This window comes from Pieris rapae, chromosome 5 (assembly GCF_905147795.1).
Source record: "Pieris rapae chromosome 5, ilPieRapa1.1, whole genome shotgun sequence".
Taxonomy (NCBI): Eukaryota; Metazoa; Arthropoda; class Insecta; order Lepidoptera; family Pieridae; genus Pieris; species Pieris rapae.
Window position 1 is genome coordinate 9,082,533 of NC_059513.1, and position 22,659 is coordinate 9,105,191.

At 36.0% G+C, this 22,659-nt stretch overlaps 1 protein-coding gene across 2 annotated transcripts in view; it reads right to left on the reverse strand.

The window, feature by feature from the left end:
• Nucleotides 1–475: 475 nt before the first annotated feature.
• Nucleotides 476–22,659, reverse strand: part of LOC111003534 (protein groucho) — a 48,777-nt gene continuing 26,593 nt past the window's right edge. For both annotated transcript variants that reach the window (XM_022274111.2, XM_045628300.1), the window contains exons 7-16: nucleotides 20,222–20,247; nucleotides 7,628–7,729; nucleotides 7,249–7,370; nucleotides 4,691–4,975; nucleotides 4,266–4,512; nucleotides 3,753–3,932; nucleotides 2,894–3,054; nucleotides 2,466–2,548; nucleotides 1,825–2,024; nucleotides 476–840 (exon numbers count right to left, since the gene is read on the reverse strand). In XM_022274111.2, the coding sequence (XP_022129803.1) occupies nucleotides 733–840; nucleotides 1,825–2,024; nucleotides 2,466–2,548; nucleotides 2,894–3,054; nucleotides 3,753–3,932; nucleotides 4,266–4,512; nucleotides 4,691–4,975; nucleotides 7,249–7,370; nucleotides 7,628–7,729; nucleotides 20,222–20,247 (1,514 nt within the window). In that variant the 3' untranslated portion in view covers nucleotides 476–732. The remainder of the gene's footprint in view (nucleotides 841–1,824; nucleotides 2,025–2,465; nucleotides 2,549–2,893; nucleotides 3,055–3,752; nucleotides 3,933–4,265; nucleotides 4,513–4,690; nucleotides 4,976–7,248; nucleotides 7,371–7,627; nucleotides 7,730–20,221; nucleotides 20,248–22,659) is intronic.

Consider the following 22,659-nt stretch of genomic DNA (forward strand, 5'->3'; position numbering starts at 1 on the left):
TGGGGTCGACTTAATTTAGTCGAATTTAACCTTACTTACTTTAGTAAGACACAAGTTTGCGACAATTTTTTTTTGTCTAATTGAGTTCATTGCTCAACATTGGCGACGTAAATTGCAACTTTCACAATAGCTATAAAATAACATATATGTATTTATATAAAATTATTATTAGTTAACAAAATGCTTTGTTGAGTTGAGTCACTTTGAAATTAAATAAAACGGAACATTCTTTGACTATTTTATATTTATCGTTCGTTTATAAATAACTGAAGTATTATGTGTATAAATGAGCTTGTTGCACTCAAAGTTTTCTATTGGTTGTAATGCTCAATAAGGCTAGCATCTTTTTCTACTAAATTGAGAATTTCTTTTTCAAGTGTAGTAAATAAATAGCGGATCTACTAAACATGTAATGTATTACTTGATCACTTCGTCTTAGCTATATCTTATAGGGTGTACAAAATAAAAGATAAAATAATTTGCGCATATCTTTTTAATACGAGCATTTTACAACAATATTGAAACGAAATCATCATTTTGAGATCTGCTGCCAACATACACTACGGGCGCTCAACAAATAAACAAAAACCGCGCACACTAACACTATATAAACAAGTCGCATAAGTACATACAGGCTCCCAATTATACATATACTAAAGCTATATCACTTTTCACTCGTTCGCGGAACGTTCATTCACTCGTTGATCTGTTTTGTTCGTTTGTTTATTGTCTTTAATAGATCACTTCGTACACTGTCGCCTTTTTGTCGCCGGAACCCGTTACGATATATTTGTCGTCAGATGAAATGTCACAGCTTAGCACCGATGATGATTCTTTTGACTGTAACAACAAAATCATATTATTATTATGGTTATAGAATCTTTATAAACTAAAAAAATACGTAGAAACATTTGTGTATAGTTAATTTGTTTGCGCCGACTATTAACAAGATATAAGAATACAAAAACATCAATTATTCATAAATATAAGTAATTTAATACGCACAAATCTATAATTTATGGTCAGTCAGAAAGCAAGCCAACCGTCTCTTAATGGTGCCAACTGTGTTGACAGTTGTAAATGACGTAGGCATGCTATTAAATAGTTATTTAAGTTAAATTTTCTTCTATTTTTTCATAAAATCCTCCTAACTCAGAAAGAAAAGAGACAGCCATCTCTTTTTATCACCGCGTAAACACAATTTGGCAGTAAAAATTATTTTCGTTTATATATTAAAGTACTTGAATAATTAAAACTAAAGTTATCATGTAATCAATTAAGTAATAAAAAATAAGTTCAATAACCGTCTGTAATCGACCTTATTGTCAACATTGTTTTATACTTGACGCGTTTCACCCAGTTACAATGTAAAGGAATAAAAATGTGATAGTGAAATCTTATAGAGCTTGAGAATTTTTTTTAACTTTGAGAAAGTAATATCATCATTTAAAAAAAATTTTAAGTGATACATCTTTCGAATTTTTTATTTTTTTTTATTTTATTTAACTACATATTTGAATGGTTTTTGAATCGTATATTTGTTTGGAAACTAACTAAAAAATTAATCAACGATTATGTTATGTGATTATTTAATTCAGATGTAGTATATTTCACTATTAGTTTTATTATTTTAAAATAGCTGTAATAAGAATTGTATTACATACTATAATATTTCTTTTTTTTTTAAATAACAATATTAAGTAAAAACTATCGTTTCCATAAAGTGTGTACGCCACGCACTAAAATTATTGTACCTACTTATATTAGTTTAGCTAATGTTCAATAAGTTATTATGTCCTATTTTTAATATATAATTAAAATTACCTGGAAGATACTAGCGCCATATGGAGTACGCCACGCGTTGAGCAGATTGTCTTTGCCCGTAGAGACGAACCACTTCCCGCAAGACGCGAACCGCAGCGAAAGCACGCACGACTCGTGCAAGTGGAGCTGGTATTTGTCTGGCTTCACCGCGTGGAGGACCTCCACGTTGCTGTTCTCCATGCCCACGGCCAGCCATTCGCCTGAAGAGAATCCTTATTATGAAATTGTTACACTACGAGGCACCTATACCTTCATAAATATGTGGATATCTCAAAAAGTACCGATTGGATTTAAGTGAAACTTAGACTTTTATTAAATTTATTTAATTTTAATGTGTTTTTTAATTTGCAAGAAATTCACGGACAAACATACACTTGAAATTTAGCAAGCATACTTGCAAGGCTAAATAGCTCTCAAATAACCTATTTTTCTAAATTGGTCAGTAATATATCTATATATTCACGCTTTCACTATATTTTTTTAAACTATGTTCTTAACTCTGGTTAATATTTTATCAAAACAAATAAAAGCTAGAGAAAACTTTTTTTCTTTTAGGTAACAGTTTGAAATCCTAGAATGTCAAAAAAAACTCTTTGTGCTTAGAGGTGTCAAACTCTAGTTCATGAATTAAAAGAACTTACCGGTAGGACAGTATCCTAATGAGAATATCTGTGAACTGAAGTCGTGTTGTTGTAATTGCCGACCTTCTCTTAGGTCCCACGATCTGAAAATATTTGCGCTATTAACATTACGGTAATGTGCGTGTGTGTGTATGTGGGGGGGGGGGGTTTAGTTAATTTTATGATTAAATATACTGAACTTACATATATAATATTTTAGCATTGTCTGCTTGAACATTTAAATCACTGCTTTATGTTATGCGTTAAGTAAATATTTAACATTAAATAGCATATTAATAAAAAAAAAGCTGGCAAGGGCCGGCAACGCACTCCTGGGCCCATGGACATTAAGAGTATCACGTGAAGGCAGGCAGGTTAGTATATACCCCGTTCTATGTGCTATTATTATAGTGCTATTTATAATGAAATAATAAATAGTAGGTATTTACCTGACGGTGTTATCGAGTCCTCCAGTCCACAATTTAGTACCATCCGCAGATATATCTATACATGACGCGCCATCTGTGTGTCCTTGGAATTGCCGGACCAGAGTCTGATTGTGGAGGTCCCAAACCGCTATGTTACCGTCAGAACAACAACTGAAGCATACCTGAAATGGAGAAATATCTAATGAGATCTTGTCTTTAGCAGAACTCCGAAAAAGTTATGTGTCACACATTCTACCACTTGGTATAGTACACATACATATGTGTGCTAAATTTTGAGTCTTTGTATGCACATATCTGCGAAACTAAAAGTCTTATTTAGATGTTTTTGCTTTTTTATAATCCTATATAATTTATGAGGTATATTCCAACTTAGGACACAGTCTAAATAGTATTATTAATAATTATTTTTTGGGATATCCACGCAACACGTTTTCAGTGAAATTATATTTATTTTTACAAATTAGAGTCAATATATTATGTAGCTTATGAATTCGACTTTTCCCGATTAGTATTAACTAAAAAAATTTATAAAATTAAGACAAATTTAAAAAGTTTGGCAGCATTTACTCGCTGTGTTGCGATACATAATAGTTGAGCTAGAACTGGCTTTAGGGTCACTATCTACCAGGCGCCTACTTACTTTAATTAGCTTAGCACTTAAACCCTACGACCCAAGAGTCTCTACTTAAGAGAGAACAAAGTCAAAGTTGGAGGAAAGAATTATATATAATATAATACTAATTAAGCGAGCTGAAGTCATACTCAGAAGAACTACTAAATCTGTACTACATATATTAAATTCTTAACCGTAAATTGGGCAAATGTGTTGATAATATAAAGGATAATAAATAATGCTTACTTTAGAATCGGGACTGATGGCCAAAGCGTAACAGGCAGGGGCTGAAGAGGTCAGTTCAGCTTTAATCCGTGGCGTTGGAGACGCGAGGTCCCATATTGATAGGTTGGAGGCTTCGCCCCCCACTATTAAGGTTCGCCCATCTGGTAATAGCTTCACTGATCTTATGTAGTTATCCCGTTGCTGAAAAGAATTGCAAGAGTTAAAAAATATATAGTATAGAGATATTTTATAAATATTCTAATGAATTTTCGATTCTGAGTACGTTTTATTAAATATATAATATATCAATGGTGTATAATAATATACCAATTAGAGATTTTATTGATGTTCCGAGTTTGGACGAACGAAAAATAGTTTATTATTTGATGTTATACCTAATGCATTTTGTATTTATTTAAAAATATAATTTAGTGTACGTTGTTTAGTGCACGTACGTACGGGTTTCATGGAGGTGTTTTGATATTAATAAATGATACAGGTAACGGTCTAAACTGGCGACAGTTACCGACTCACCAAGCAATCCAGTTGGCTGACGGGGGCTTTACTGGGCTGGCTGATGTCCCACACTTTGACGCAGCCCTTGCCCCCCGTGTACACGTACTTTGTGGGGGAAGACACGGTTACAGCGCACACGACTTCACCGTGAGCTAAGGCCGACACTTGTCGTGCGTGGCGGGGGATCCCCGGGCCCATTAGGGCATCGGGGGGGAAAGGTACGGGCTGCATTTGACCCTCCGCTGATACGTGGAATGAGTATGCCCTGAAAATAATAGTTGATATTTAGGGTAAATTAAATTACTGCCAACAAAGCATTATGTTGAGTTGAAAGTTAATTTTTTTGTAGTTTATAGTTAATTGTAAAAGATTTTATAGTTTGTATAAAGAAATCAAACAGAAAACTCTTCAAAACTCTTTACAGATCTTTACAAAGTACTTACGGTTTTCCTCCAGGTATTGGGGCGAGCGCGGCGGGTCCTATTGGCGGTCGTAGGGGCTCATAGGCCAACGCCGCTCGTGCTGAATACCCCGCCAGGCCGTATGCGTCATGGGCCCCGTTCCCCAAATAGGGATATTGCAGCGCTGGCGGCTTCACCGCCGCTTTTAAGGGTGCTGCGACCCCGCTAGCCCCAGACGTCGGCGTCACAGGCTTCGATATGGGCGTACTTGGTTTTTCATCTAACTTTTTTGCTGACGGTGTTGATGCGTTGCTAGACGTTCCGGATCTGAAAAGAAGAAAGAAGAATTTGATAATTGTTGCTTATTCGACTTAAAATGAGAATTTTAAAGGAATCTTTATTCATTTGCCTTAAGGTGTGTAAAACCCACTTGAACGCTTTGGTTTCAGGAGAAAAATCAGCAATCATATCGGACTCTGTGTCCCATACTAGTTTTTTGTATGCAATTCTGATGTTGTTATCTCAATATCAATAACACTTTAAACTCGGCTCGCTATTCGGATTCCCAGACTGGCGCTGGAGTCATACTCGTATATTTTTTATCTATGCTTATTTTTCGCACTTCAGAAACATCTACATTTAATGATTTTGTAAATACAGGTCACTAAATATATATTATTATTTATATTCGATTTCACAAAGCCTCAATCTTCAATTAATGTAAGAGGTGTAAAACAGACGGGCCGATTATATTGAGATTACATTAACTTTGGGGCGCGTAATGCCATGTAATGTATGTATGCAAAGTGTCGTCAATTATTCAATATACTTCGTGCGGCAATTCTTTTCGCAATAATTATTTATAACTAATTATATTTATTATTAACATTTGAAGAATATATACGATTGTTTTAGCAAAACCAAATAATAATGTATATGTTTTAATGATATTTTCTAAAAGCAAGTAGGTGATCATCCGATCTTCTGAACTTTAGGCGATTATAATGAAATTTTTTTTGTATGTATATTTCAGTTGTCTTATTAACCTTATTAAAGTTGACTAAAAAACAGTTTTAAAGTGGTTATAAAATTAAAAAAACAAACTCTAATTCACAAAAAATTAATCCGTCAGTCAACCATTTTAACTAAATATCATGTTTCTTTTTACAACAACGTTAACACAATTTGACAGAAAGAGACGAAAGATCTGTGCAATTATAAAATGGGCAAGTGATAGTCATAACGTGAAATACAATGAATATTCTATACCTTAAATTTACATACATCTAAAGGTCTGATCAGATTAATCACAGGTAATTGGGGTGAATCTAAACTGTGTTCACTGAGCGTAACCAGTTTGAGAAAGGATATTATCATTGCTTACCGAACCGTATATATTTGAATGTATGTCGCTTAATATTTCGTCTTGAAACCCCAGAGGCATATAGATATGTAAATACTAGGCGTAATTGTTACGAGTCGTGTATAGAAAAATGTCAAGCTTCTTGCTAAGCATGCCGAGAAAATAGTTTCATAGCTCTTGAAATTACGCAGTTATAATGACAGGCCTAAATGGCACAGATATCTGATACAAAAAGAAATATCAAAAATAAAAAACAATGATTACCGAAGCAACAATCGCCATAACCGAAAATTCCTTTTTCAAAATTTAGTTTCATCAATCAATCAATCTGTGAAAAATTCCCGCCAAAAATGACATTTGAAACAAGCAGTTCTGTTTAAACGAATTATTTTTATTAACTTTCGTTTTCTACAAATCCACCAGGCGTTAAATGGTTTAAATATTACAATCTAATCTCTCTACTTATTAGTATGGTTTCTTAAATCGCCTTAACCGTGCAAAAGCTCGACAATTAGTGACCATAATACGTACATGGAATCATTTACCTTGTAAGGCTTCCTTTAAACGGATAAAGTCATTAGGAATTTATCGTGCCAGGCATAAGTTAAGCGACCCCAATTCCAGCTAACCGAATGTGAGATACATGCTTGATATATTTTACTGCTAGCCTGGCTAACATAATATTGTCGCTATACTTAACTCCCGGTTTTGATATCCAAACCGTCAGCTACTAGTCGTTTTTAAAGAAATTTGCGCTTTCAAAGAAAAATTGCAAAAATTACGACATATAGCAATTTCAAAGTAATTGTTAAGAGAAAGCATTTACTTGTCCAAACATCAAATAGACGCAACAATATATGGCTTAGGGCGATTACGGGAATTCAAACAAATTACTATCTTAATTATAAAGAGAAAAGTTTTGTTACATTATTCTTAAGTAGGTATCATATGTATTTCTAAGATGTTTTAACTTTTAATTCTAGCGAAGTCAGCGCTGGTTGTTTGAAATATGAGGCAATTATGATTAGATTGGCTATACTTATAATGCTACTGTACTGGATACAAAGGATGAAAACTGGATACAAGAAATGAAATGATGATTCTCGATTGTTCTTCTCTGTGACGAGTTTATGTGGTTCAGAAGCGATATACTTAAAAACAATAAGTAGTAAAAACTAAAATTATAAAAAACACATAATTTATGATGTGGTGTACTTAAATAAAAAAATATTCTTACCTAGGGCTGTGAGGTGGATGTTCCTTTTTTGGTTGCAATTTGTCCAGGCCGTTTTCTCTTGGTGATGGCGCACCGTTATGCGGTGATGTTGGCTCTTCACTAGCGTCGTCTACTACTAATTCCTGGAATTAGAGAAACGTGGATATTTACTCTAATATTTTCGCAATACTTTTAAAATGGTTATACTTTTAAAAACGACAAGGGTTTATTTTGGATAACCCAAGGTTTGAGACCCGAGCTAACTAACATGCTTAATTGACATAGATTATATGAAAATACCAGAAACTTATTCTGGATTACGTCAATCATGTCAATGACCTATGTACACTTGTGGTCCCTTTCTAAAATTCGGATATTAATTACAGTAATATCAACTTACATGCCCCATGTCCTTCTCTTCCTTCTTCGGCTTTTTGTGGTCAGGCTCCATTGGACTTCGCGTTCTATATTTTTCCCTCTCGCCAGGCGATATTGAATTTCTCTGTAACAAAATATATTACGTTATATTTTTATTAAATATTTTAAACAAATGAGGAGTAACTATAGTAGTTAATGATGCGTTCAAACCTAGCATCTCCTTCCTATGTATGCAATTAACGCTTGTTTGTTTAAAAAATCAAACCAGTATGTGCTAAACACGGTAAAAAAAACCCTTTTGAAATTGTTTGAAATTGAACAGCTCATAAATGAATATTTATTTTAATTAAAAAAACATGGCGTACAGTGCGTAAACATAATACTGCTTATAGCAATCAATCGATCATTGTTCGCAAATAAATCGGTGTGCAGCGAGGCAGAGTACAGTCAATATCAATATCAAAACACGCTGAGGCAGAACAAACTCACCGCATGATTAGCTTCGAGTGGTCAGTCCCCCCTAGTGGGGGGCATTTTGGACGAGCGCGCAAATGCGAACTAATGAAATAATCATATACGTGTCAAACTACCTATTTCGCATAATGAATATTAATTGGCTTTAAGAGTATCTTTGAAATAGTGAACGTTGAATTAATTTACTTTGTTTTAACCATAAGAATATAATAAAAATATATATGGTTTAGGGTTAGGAACGGTTTTGTTTTTGAATGTTGGTAATACAACGAATACTCAAAAACTTCACATATAAATGCTACATTATCCTTGAGTAACATTGGCTAAATTTCGAAAATGTAATAAAAATATTAAATTTGTAAAAAAAATAAATTAAACATGATATAATTTATTCAAAAATGAATCAAAGACTGTAACAGCGGCTAGTTTACGATTATATGACTGTTCACTTATTAGACTAACTTAAATCTATTTATCGTTTGTCTTCACTGATTTAACGTGAAAGCTAATAAAATAGAAAATTTGCTAATTAGTTTTTCCGTTTCAATAGTCTGCATGCGTCGATTACAACACAGTTGGCGCCTTCAAGTGACTTTTGGCTTACTTTATGGGTGACAATAAATTATAGATTTGTGTATTATCTGTTAAATTACATTTACCTTTTTTTGTATTGTAATTAATAGTCTTTACAAATAAAGTAATTATATATAAATGTTTCTGCGTAATAAAATTTTGCAAAAAAGAAAAAGAGATTCTATATTTAATAACATAGAATTACAGAGGTGTAATGCCCACTTTGTATAATATAAGTTCTAATACCCGTCATAAATATTCAAATCCCACGCGGATTTATCAATATACAGTTGAGTGCTTTCCGTGATTTGCAGATGCTATTTCAATGTGAAACCGTGTATGCAACACTGTTCGTAATATTGCCTTTATGTAAATAATCAATAGCGGAACATTGATTACATGTATATACACATACGGAAAAACATTCAAAAGCGATTTAAATATAAATCAACTGCCTGTATTTGGTAGTCAAAGCCTCTATTTGCATATTATATTTTAAGTTTGAATTGATTAGTCATTTAATTACTTATTTTCCAACACAACCTTTTAGCTCTGGGCCTCAGATATCTGTTTTGAATTATTTTTCTAATAAGCGTGGCGTCACACGTACATACACGGCGTCTTTTTTTGGTTTAAGACATGCTCGGTTTCAGCCCGGAGTATTGTCTACGCACGTAGACAGCACATTGGTGCACGCCGGTGATCGAGAGGCGCACGTTGAAAGCACTAGGCCAACAGTGTTGTATGTTTTGTTCAGTAATTTAAAAATACGTGCTCGATAAGCGCAATTAATGTAAATTGAAGTTACGGTAATAAGGTAACAAGAATGCTAGCAGCTGTAAGTAAAATTACAGGCTTTAAACCAATCGCAATACCAAATTGCTTGTAACTGATCTTGAATGAATAATGGACCGGGTTTAATCTGACATCGTCTGGGGTTCGCCTGGAGGGGTAACGGGGCCTAATTTTACGAGGCACTAAGTTAGAGGCTAGTGGCAACCGGCTGTTAATTTGCCACGCCGACCTGTCGCCGCCCGCTGTGACTTACAGCACTGAGGCGTAAACTTTATGTCCGAAATGTCTCGTTTTATTGTGATAGCATTCGAATTAGTATAGGCTGTAGAAGACACTGGATGTGTCGCAAATTTAATATAATTATATATTTCTGATGGGACATACTTGCTACTAGTGTTAAATTACTTTTATAGATTAAAGGGGCAGGAGGCTCACCTAATGTTAAGTGATACCCCAAGAATACTCAATGCCAGTGAGCTCACGAGTGCGTTGCCGGCCTTTTAAGATTTGGTAAGCTATTTTAATATTGCAATGTGATTAGTCTTCGCACCGACCGAGTAGACATCTTTGTAAATAAAGAGCAATTTATTATTTCAAACCTATAAGTATTTTTTACAGACAACATGACATATATGAGTCTGAGTGAGCAAAAGGTATGTAGGAGCCAAGGATGTGCAATTTGCTTACTTAGGGTTTCTTTATATTAACCAAATCATGGGAGTTAGGCTTCGAGAGTAGGTATAGCCAGACGCAGGCACTCTATTCAACTATTACAATGCATTCGTTCGTTACACAGCAATTAACATTTCAATATTTCGCTTATATTCCATTGTTGTAAGAAAAAATAAAATTATTTAAAACACCCAGAAGACTCAGGAACCGTACAGAATGTTTGATTGCAGTTGACAACATTGTTTAGATAAAAGCTTTTACGATTCAAATCAATTGATCAGATAAGCTTTAAATTGGAGGATCATTAATGTCGATACTTGATACTTGACCATAAAGATTTGTAGTGACAAAAGACGAATAAAGGTAGGCGTTGGATGTTGTGTAGACGGAACCTAATTTTACGACCACCCAATCCACATTGCTATCGAATTTCAAGAGCTATTTCGAGAGACCTACGGAACGAGCTATAACGTGACGTGTCCAATTCGATTGGTTGGATTTTATGTTGCTCGTTTGAGCTGCTCGCGTGAGAGCAGGCCATTTGTGGTTAGTCATTAATAAATTGAATTTGCGGTCCGCAGTTTGAATTAGTCAGGAATGATATATGTACGTATTAGTCCCAATATTTTCCGTAATTATTTAACGCATTATCGGTCACGCTATTAACGTCATTATCGAGTGCTTAACCTATTTGATGAAGGTTTTCCAAGAAAACGAATCAAGAACAATAATGTGTACCAAATCTCTATACAGAACGATATGGATGAAGCTCTCATATTGGAACGGAAAAGTAAATAGAGCTAATCTGTACTTTATCCCATTACGTGGGTCGACCACAAGAAAAAGGCAATTGAGTTGGGTTCGAGAGGATCGGGAGGACGGGAGGGGCGGACGCTAAACAAGTATGAGACTGTACAAGATCCGACAAGAGGACTTATCGGCTACCGTTTGCAGAGGTCGCGCACATGTGTCGGCGCGCGGGTGGCGGGGCGGGCGAGGGGGGCTCCCTGACGTAACGTATAAAGTGGCAACACACAGGCACGCTGTTAACGCCGCCCGGGCTTATTGTCTGCGGTCACGCGACGAGCCGTTTAGCCGCGCGCCCCGGCGCTGCCGCCGCCCGGTTAACCGGAAGGGGGGCGGTTAACCGGACGCTCGGGGGCGGAAACGGGGGAAATAGATAAATAGACCGCCCGCCGCTCGGAAATGTACGGATTGAGTTCTGACTATATTTCAGGGATAATAGTTTTGAAAAGTTGTGTGATTTACACGCGACATTTTCAACTTTTATCGCGGCCACCGGTTTTATATAAATACGGCCTTTTTATGACACTTTGGTAATCTTATCCGTGTATTCGAAAGTTTCTCTACTTTTTTCGTTTGATGTACATGAACCATGAATAGCATTGATATTAAAAATTACTTACGCGTGTAAAAAGGAGGCTTTTATGAAAATTCATTCATGCATAAAGACTTGCGTTATTAAACCGGTTGCTACCTTAACGTTTGTAAAATAATTAAACGATGGGCAATCACTCGAAAACGGGCACCCGCGTTAATCGGAAACATGGCCCAGGCTACAAAAAATTAATCGGCACCGATCGCGTAAACCACGGGGAGCATCGCGACTTTAAAATTAACTTCGGCGGTTCATCGTATACATAAATAATGGAGGTATTTCTGAATACGCATTAAACTCCTATAAAGAATACATTAGCATAAATTTATGGTAGCGAGTCGAGGTATCGAGCGCGTTTTTACGTGACTCGTAAAGTTTATAGTCGCGAGTGGTGGATTGCGTTTACTGCGCTATCGCTTTATGGCCGACCCCAAATAACTAAATTGTTATAATTACTCTTAATTCATTTCCGACACACAAATACACAGTATTTACGATATTCTTAACCTTAATTGATAATGATCTTTAAGCATTGATAAATAGAAAACTAAGACATTGAAAAAGTTTGATCCAGACCCAGTGTACCTTTAACACTGGCAGCACCGAGACAATCTACCAGGCGCCAACTTTAATCTTTAATTAGCTTAGCACTGCCAAAGGGAACAAAAAAGCCAAAGGTTTTTAGGCCTGGGCCACAGATTTGTATCTGTTTCAAGATCATTTGTCAATCTAATAAGCAAGTAGGTACGTGATCAGCCTTCTATGCCTGACGCACTCCGTCAACTTTTTGGGTCTGAAGCCAGCCGGTTTCCTTTACCAAGCGAATGTTAAGAAGAAATAAAGTCCATTGGTGCACAGCAACTGAACCTACGATCTCAGATATGAGAGTCGCTAAAGCCACAAGGCCAACAAACACAAATTGTTGTTTATTTGTTATGTTTAATAGTGCAAGGATAACCGCTAAAACTCCGAACATTTTGCAACCTTGACTCAATAAATATTTACAAAACGTTGGCAATATTTAAAGACACGCAATGACACACACGAAACTAGGTAATTTAGGTGTGAAAGTTGTTTCAATAAAGTATGTAAATGTCGATAAGCAATCTCATCTTACCCTTTGCTCAATTACAGGAGTAATTAGCACGATTAACACGAGCGAGGGTGGCGGAAGGGGCAGAGGGACGGAGGGACGATCGCTTTCACGCACGCAAACAAATGTCACGTGGCAGGCTGCGCCTTAATTAAAACGATAATTGAGTTGACTTGTGAAACTCATCCGCCATTTCGGAATTCCAAGAGAAATTTCATACTCTCGAAACTAAAGCCCTTGAGTGTCAACGACTTTAATTTTGTGTTAGCAACTTTGCGGTCGCGGGGCAAATTTTAATATGCTCTTTGTGGAATTACTTAAATAAATTAACTCGAGTTGCGTTGGGTGACAACTCGCTTGGAAAATTGTTATAAATCATGTTGGAGCCATTCGTTTAACGGAATGGTGATTTCTTGGCTAATAGCTGACTTCACGTACATTAACGACCGACAAATAGTGTTTTGTTGTACCAATTGCAATCCCGGGTTAATATATTTCAAATATGTGTTTAATTTACCTCTGCCAATACTTCTTACTAACAGCCAGCTTCGGAAGGCTGGACCTTTCGAAGCCTGAACATTTTAAGTTAATTTTTATATTTGTAACTCAGTGATAATAAATACAAAATAGTATAAATAGCAAACGCGTATTTATAATATTAGTACAAATATGGGAACGTTCCATATTCAAACCTGAAACCATCATAGAAAATTTTGTAAAGAAACTTTCGTACTAAAAATACAGTCTAAATATAAGTGCGGAGTGTTGACAAATTCAAGCGTCTTAAATAGTGATCTCAGACGAGGGGAGGCTAAATCCCTCCGAGAGTGCAATATGTGAGGCTCCGAACTTAATACCGGGGATAAGCAATTCGTTACACCTCTGCAAGTGATTCACCGCTAGCTAGAATTAATTTGTTGGTAACGGTGTATGGTATTACACTTTTTGCCCTATAGAAGGGAACTTTCTTACCGCAATCAGGTTTTATATTTTCCGTAAGTTTAAGAAACTAATCTAAAAACTTTATGATTTTAAACAAAGTAACCTAACATTCTTATTGTACATATTATAATCTTTTAATAAAATATGCATTACCATCAACGTGCAATTAAAAGATAAATACATAAGGTACCTTATAAAGGTATTATACCAAAAATAGCTCCAACGAAAGGTCGGATTGAGGGCTTGAAGAGCGATTATTTGAAACGAGCCGTGCCCGGCAATAAAACATTAAACACGTAACACGTTTATGCGCAACGACAACCCTAGCGAGTTCCACCACTTCGTTAATCCGGGGCGAGGGCAGCCCTAAATTAGGGTCGAGACAAGCCTTAAGCCCCCGGTCGCGACGGGGGATTTATATTGTTATTGCTCCGCGTCCGGAATTATACGAGGGTTGAGGGACTAATGAAAGGGGAAATTTAATTCCTAATGATTCTCGTCTTAGCCCGTAACGAGAAAACTCGGAAAACTGACTTTTTTTCATCAAATCTTTTTAATTGAAAGCGAAAATTTATTCATGAAACATTCTCAATGCTCGAACACGTAGCATATGTAAATTTGAGATAAGCGCGGAGGGCGTAGTGCAAGGTGTACTGGCGTCGTATGGGAACAGGCCACGACCGCATTGTTAAACACACCGACTACAGCTATATCCAACGCATACATGCACCGCTTAACAGACACCTCACGACGCCAACTTCATACTGTTTATGTTCATAGATAAAATACGCATAATTACAGACGTAACATCTGCAAATGTTTGAGTAAGAATAAGAAAAACGAAGCCTTCTCTGTGGATAGAAATAAAGTATTTTCGGTCGTCACACATCCATCATGTATGGATAGTTAACTGTTGGAATTTCGTACTGTTAAATGATATTTAACAAAATATTAATGTATTTATTATGTATCCTGAGCGGTGCCTAATTATTACTATTTCCAAAACGCATTAATTCGTTCTCTACAACATAGCATATATATTTGACTGTAAACTTTATATATGTAAGAAACATACAGACATTGACAGATATAACGTTTCGTTTACGTTCGTTTTTAAGTCTTTTCTTCATATCAGTTGTCAATCTAAAGTAGACGATGAGCATCCTGTGCCGTGTGCTGTGACACACATCGACTCCTAGGGTCTAAGGCAAGCTAATTCCCTCACGATGTTTTTAAATGCTCAAATCGAAAAAGAAGAATGGCGCACGGACACGACAAGAATCAAACCGACAACCTCAGATATTAGAGTCGCAGGTTAAATCCACTAAGCCAACTTTACTCACCTGCTCACTGTTTAATATCTCAACAAAAACTCAGTACAAATGTCAAGTGAAGCAGTAAACAGTGGATAATTAGAGGATATAACCTCCATATAAGCTCCCGTGTTCCGTGCAAGTTGCAAGACCCTCCCATTACGGCGACTAATTGTGATAAATTATGAAGACGCCCGCCCGTCTAACTGCTAATTATATGCACCGATTTCAATTATCTTGATGTGCTCTGCTGAATTCAACTCCATTTTCAATTATGTTTTTCGTCTGCATAGTCGAATATATTCGAAGCATAATGTGACGAATACCAAATAAGATGTTAAACATATATTTAAAATGTTATAATGGTCTGTAATAAAATGTTTTCAATAGGAATATGATATGATTCAGCTATATCAGTTTGACATTACTCACTTTGTGTTTTTCTGGGAATGTCCATGATTGTGGTCTGTTGACGAATTTATAGATAGAGTAGCTGTACTCTGCGGTTCCAACCGCATTAATTTGGTCGTAGCACGATCCTATAGCTTTTCTTGGTAAATAGACTTTATATATTTTATAAACTTTATATATCTTTGTTCTTTTTCAATAGTTACCGCAGCGTACGCGATCTAGTTTTCACACATTGGGTTACACAATCCTAATTTAATTAAGAACCCAATATTTTTTGAAAATTATATAGTCTATGTATATCGGCGACGAAATTCTTTATACCGTTAAAATTGTAGAAGAATTTATCAAATCAGTTCTGCCGTTTTGAGCCTATTCAATGCAAACAAACAATCATCTTTATTTATTAGTATAGAATACGTTTTATATCTTATGAAATCACACACAAAGATGATATCTCAAAACCACGTTTAGTAATGGCCGACAGCATTAACAATTCAAATTTCGAATAGTACAGGTATATTGTAGAATTCGCTCAAAGGGTAATATTAACAGTGCATAGTGCATATGGTTTGCGGTATGCGGGAGGGCCACACGCGTCGCAGACCTACGGCATTAAGCGTGTTCCTGCACGTCACTCTTGCGGTTGCTCGCCACTCTACTGTATTAATCAATATATCGTATAGCGTCGAATGTTATTGGAAAAATATATGTAACCACAAAAGATTTCTTAAGCACTTGCAGTCGCTGTAAAGAGACTGATAATTAAATGAAGCATTTAGCTTTATTGGAAAATAGCTAAGATTTAAAAAGTGGTAACCATGGTTACCATACTTTAATGGTTTTAGAATAAATAACAGACTAGAGAGTCGTTCACTTAAATAAAATTACTTATTCTAAAAATATATTATGATTTTTTACTTTAAATAAACCGAGCCGATCTCAACAATTACATTTCATTTAAAATATTCGAATTTAATTCCTGTGCGCTTTTAATATTGATACTCACTTCCATTTATGAAATTACCAAACTCGTAGCAAATATAAATTTAAATATATCCGATATCTCATACATAGCGCGTATTATGTATTTTAATAGCGGGATTTCTATTATCGATATCAACAGCAAAACAATGAATTTACAATCTATACAAAATATTGTTCTGCTTTGATTATGAGCACAACGTTTTATTGTATTGCAAAACTAGAGCTTGCTCGCGGCGTTCCACGCTTCAAAGGGTTCCTTGTTTGCATTTCAAAGTATCGATATTATTGGTACTAATATAAAATATATTTATCATGGTCTAACTAATTGTATTTTTGTAACTCTTTAGTTTATAAGGAATTTAAAGTTTGTACGGTGGCTTAGCCCCAAGCCCCCTTAGTGTTTTTTTTCTTGTTTTCTAACTTTTATTTATGAATTTACAAAAACATTATTCTAACATTACTGAGCCAATACTATAATGTCGTAATTATAATAATTTAAAATACATAATATACGCAAATATAGCAATTTTAGTGTTCAGTTTAGTTTTAGTTTAAGGCAAACGCATGTATAAAAGATCTACTATATAAACAGAAATAACATGTATACCTCCAGTTTTATACTGTACCTTTGTGTATCAGACCCTGTTAAGTAAAGCCCAGGTGAACTTTTATAATAAACTTTGCTTATCAAAAAGTCTTAACTCCGTCTGATGCACGTATAAGCCGTATATTATAGCCGAGCAAGAACTTCCTGCATAAGAATGTAATATTCAATATTCTCACGTAGCTAGAACAGGGGGGCATTGTTATAATGCGGCGGTGGAGGATTCGATCAAGCCTGCATAAATCGATGCGATACGCCAAGATTCGAACAAAGCCGCAAGTTGAGAATACGTACCTGCCCCATTGTACATGCAATATTGCAGTGCGGTGCTCAACAGAGTGCTCTCAGAACATTCTTGAGATTTGAATAAGAAACGATTGCAAATTGTAACTTGGAATGCTATGAAACGTGACAGAATTCCTTATGACTTACGTAGTACTTTCAGTTGTTAAAGTTTAGTGTTATATTAGTAATGTAACCTAAACCTAACCGTCGGTACAAAATAAAAGTCGTGCAATCTGTTTCACTTAAGGGTATCTTAATAATTACAAGTGGCCATTCCTTCCAATTAAGGAAAGTCTCGGGCGATAAATTGCGAGGGGTTGTCGCGAGCACTTTGAATGCTACCGAGCTACGAGTGTACGGAGCGTAAACATGTCGACCTCGCGCCTCTCGAAAAACTTTTTATAAAATCTCGTTTTAACGCCTTAATAAAGTGCTCGGTCCATGCTACTAAAAAGTAAAAACACCCGCCACCGCCGTTAATTACAGACGTAGGTACTTCAAACAACAGAGCTATACGGAAGAACAAACGAAAATTTATTCTGACCGGGGTTTTTCTGGCATCTATTAAATAAAGAAGTCGTGTAGAATGCTAAGCAAGGTTGAGCGGCCCTCGCCCTACGAGTTTTCCACTTGAAGTGGAGTATGCGGGGTGTGGGGTCGGGGTGACAAGGGTGCTATTCAGAATGGCTTAGATAAGGTAAGGAGGATGAAGAGGCAAGATGCGCGGCGTAATGAACCGCCTCTGAATACCGGCACCGTTTTTGTGTGGTTCTGGTGCTAAATTGAATATTAGGCGCGATTTGACAGGGAATGAGCGGGTGCCGGAAATAAATCCGCGGTTATTATGTTACCCAAATGAAATTGCGGAGCCTACAGAGGGGCGATGCTCAATTTCGTGCCGGTGTGAATTGCGAGTCGTAGTACCATTTATTTCGTGGAAATTTGAGCAGCTTTCTCGCCGCCCCGAAATGCGTAATTAGTGGAATTTAATATGCAAGTGTAGGCTCGTTAGTTGTGCTGGAAAACAACTAAGAATTTGTTGAACACGCCTTTGACTTTAACGATGTTTAAAAATGCCGCGGGCGAAGTTCTCTCGAACGTACTCTGTTGATATTATGAAAAGCCGGCTGAAGAAATATAAAACAAGTCTGATGTTTTTGTAGCGGCAACATAGTAGCGTCTTCGTGATTTCGCAACAAAAACATTCCGGACAAAATGAACGAGGCAAGAATACGAAATGAAACTTGAGACGCCGGTTTGCGGTGCCGTGAAAGACGGTTATAAGCTTTATTACATTTCCTTTGTGCGGAATCGTTTGTATTTGTTCACCTATAACTCCGTAATCGTATATTTAAAGTTGCTCGGCTTTTGTAAGTAAACTTCATAAACCAACACGTAATAAGGCCGGAGTGCACATCTCACACGGAAAGTTCGCAAGATAAAGTTACCCACTTGAGTTCATTGCATGAGTTCCTAACTTCTCATATTGTATTCCTCATTAAAGTTGCCTCTGCATAAACTGTACCGTGTTCTAGGAGTGCTTTATCAATTGAGCCTATTGATGGCTGAGCAAGTAATACTAAAGAAGGACACAGCAGAAATAGAGCGCTCCAACTATAAGGCCAACCTTAGGATTAGAAGATGCAGAGTAAATAGGAGAAGATATGCCGATCTCCTACCTCCTATCTAGTGTAAACTGCATTGTAAGTTTCAAGCTCAACAATAATGCCAGACAGCCTTTGTAACGCGGTTTTGTAGGAACGACTCCAGGTGGTTTGAGTCCCACATGCCCCTGCAACTTACGGTGACAGGGGCAATGACTATTCCACCTCGGATATAAAAAAAATAAAATGGGTTGATGGGAAAACTGTCAGCCTAATCTACCTTAAATTGGATGTCAAAATAAGTGGTAGCGAAGGTCGTCAGAAGTAGGTTAGGCAACAAAGACAATGTTATGAAAGGGGCGCTATATCGATTCGTATGCATTTCGCTTGCAGAGTGCGGGCGGCACATCTGTGCGGTGTGCCGCTGCTCAGTCGAGCACGAGGGGGGGGCCACCCTCAACCACGATAGCCGACATTCGCAACACCTCGCAAACGACGCACTCGCTCGTGAGCTCACTTCATACTAGGGCTACCTCTAATCTAAATTGAAAGTACGGTCAAATGCTCTGCACGCTAAAAACTACGCTTCAAGTAAACTCACTGAACGGTGGATAATTTCTCGCTCATTTAACATTCATCACTCGGCTCAAAATTGTATAGAATTATAACGAAGATTATATGCGATATATGTGTAACATAGATTCGAGAATGTAATTGACTTCTAACAACTCATTGTCACCAATAATTAATTTAAGCTAAAATTAACACTACTTATCCTGAGCTTGATATAAGGCTGATTAATTATCAAAAACCATTATCTGATACCTAATGCACAATGTTAAGAAAAAAATACTAGTAAGATCTAAAATTGTAAGGGCCTGATTCACAATGTCCGGATAAGTGCCAAATAAGCTATTTATTACTTATTCGTAGGATAAATAGTATTTTTGCGTTTCACGACTGTCAGATAGCGCTATACGTCACGAAATTCGAAGTATCTTATTTGGAACTTTTATCTTTCGAATAATTTATGTGTTGCATAGCTATTTGACACTTTATCCATACATTGTGAAACAGGCCCTAAGTGTCATATATTTTACAGTAGATAACTTGAAACATGTAGATAAAGCATTAAATATTATGCGGTGAATAAATTAGTTAAAATAGTGCAAATAATCATGCATTGATCCATATGGTTGATGAAGCTTTTTAAGTCTAGTAATAGATTTTTAAGCTTGTAAACGTAAATTTAAATTACAGGCAACCCTTGACGGGTGCGTCACTTGCACCACCCACTTGTTTCGGAGGCCGTGTTATGAAATCAACGTGTTCGAGCGCAACACTCCTCGGCTCTCACAGTCCCAAATGGAAAATGGAAAATGTGGTACACGGCTGTTCGAGAATTTTTCAAAGCGAAATTTTGTCGTGAATTTTTAACAAGTCAAAGTTAGGAATTTTAGTACTCACATGTCTCTCCTCTGCCGAACTGATACCTGTAAACAAACAACTTTATGAAATTTTTTACTAACTTTTATTAACTGTCATATCATATTTTTCCGAGGAACGTTATACATGATCTGGGCCCGTTGTTTTAATTCCTATTACATATGCGATTGTTTTTGAAACGCTCTTCTTTATTGGACCGCCTTGTCTTACATATTTTTTTGTCTATAAAATTCTCAATCTCGTTGGCGGTTGATCAGAAATGTAAAACAAAGTTCTAAATGGACAAGCGACTCAACCCGCAGTTTTTACAACTTTATGTAATCAAAAGTGCTATAATGAATATATGAATTTCAAAGACACAAAATGACCGAGAGTATTTACAGTCAAAGATGCTATCATAAGATAATATTATAACAGAAATGAGAGAATTGGTTGGAAAAAATAAATTACCAATGAGATAATCTATATACCGATGAATTATTCAGAGGAAATGTTGAATAAATAAAAGGTGTCAACGCGCCAACTTCCCTCTCGACAGTAGGTAAACGTCAATTGTCAAGTGTGGAATAGACACTACAGTTCCCCTAGTTCACGCTTATAACCGTTTTTTATCACGATCGGTGCTTCACTATTGTTAGGGTTCAAGGAGAATAGTGTCTTGCAACGTGCTAGACGTTCCATTATACTCTTATGATTGTAGATGATTTTTATTAGAAACACAAACTAAATAAAAATACCGTCTGTGAAATATTTTTTCGTGGTAGCGTTTAGGTTTAGCGATTTGAGTACCAACTAATAAAAATCTTTTTAAATAAAGGCACATAAATAAATAATTTAATTTTCAATATCGTATTGTTGCCAAGATTTCCAATTACTATATTTTCCCTTTTAAATAGATGTATTCAAATTAAATTCAGAATTTCAATTACAAAACGTATATTTCGGTTATACTCTATTCGGTTATAGACTAGATACTATAGACAATATTACCTTATCTACGGCACAATGTAGTTCACTTTGAATTATGAAACCCGTACACAAACATTCCATACTCTGTGGTATGTTCTAATAATTTAATAGTGAGCACTATGGATGACAGAGTAATTATACAGCATAAATTGCGGCGTGGATTGCTTTGATTAAGCTTTAATTACGCACAAGATACGTATCTACGTGATTATAATAGCAAATTGGCTACATAAGGGACATGAATAATCTATAAATTCAACTACCTTAAACAGATTTTATGAAACATAGTATTAAAGAGATAAATTACCGTCTTCAAATAAAACTATCGTGTAATAAATAATGGTATATTATTTTTTATACATAACAGGATAGACGTTTGGCGGCAATCCGACCTGATTGTTAAGCAAGAAGCGCTCTATTGGCGAGTACACCTGTCTAGAAGATGCCTATTTAGCCGCCGCTTGCTAGAACTCTTTAGCAAAGAATTTCATTATATAATCTTTAGAAGTCTTATTTTAACTTGGTTATAATTATAATACCTTTACGGAGTGCATTACTGTGTTGCCTCTTTATATGTAAATTCTATCAGAGATGTAGTAATAGTATTTAACCTTGTTACATAATATCATACACACAAGTACATATCCTTGATCCTCTAATAATCATTAGTTCCATATTCTATATCTGAGTCGCAAAGGCATTAACCACTACAGTTAATATTCATCAATTTGTCGAGCAATTACTGGGTCTAAGCCGTGATTATAGTTAGTGCATGTACATTAATATATTGCGAACTAGTGCAACGCTCGACTACAATTAATTTAAATGTAATAGCCTCAATTATTGGCCAGCTAACCGCCTGTATTCGCCATCCACGCGAACATACTCGTTATATGTAGAGGTAACATTATTAGCCACATACAAGTTGGCACAAACTTTTATTTCAACATTTCTTTACTGTTGTAAAGCCAATAACTAATACTCAAATTCAAAATAACTTTTTTCATACAGACAAGTACACTTATCAATAGAAAAGATGTTAAATTAAGTCGTTAACGGCGTAGAGCGGGCAAAAGGACTGGCAAGGAACTCTCCGTCACTCTTTTAATCGCCAAGTTTTGAGTCATACAACTAGTTTGAACTGGAGAAAATCAATTAAAGGATCATTTAAATATTCGTGAGGTTTATAAAACGCTTATTACATATAAAGCTACACTTGTTAGTTCATAACAATATCCATGAAACAGGTAAACAACATACGCTATTAGAACTATTTGTTGAGGTCGCGCGGCTTGTTTGACATTTAAATAGCACCATTTATAGAGCGAATTATTTAACTTCGAGTTGGTCCGCGTCAACCTACACTCAAGTCACCCGCAAAATTACGTTACTAATTGACTAAAACACGCGACTGTAACACCAGTAAGGAATAATTAATTGGGCGCGGGTGAGGGGTGAGGGGGGCCATCTGCGCGGTAACTCTTACATCA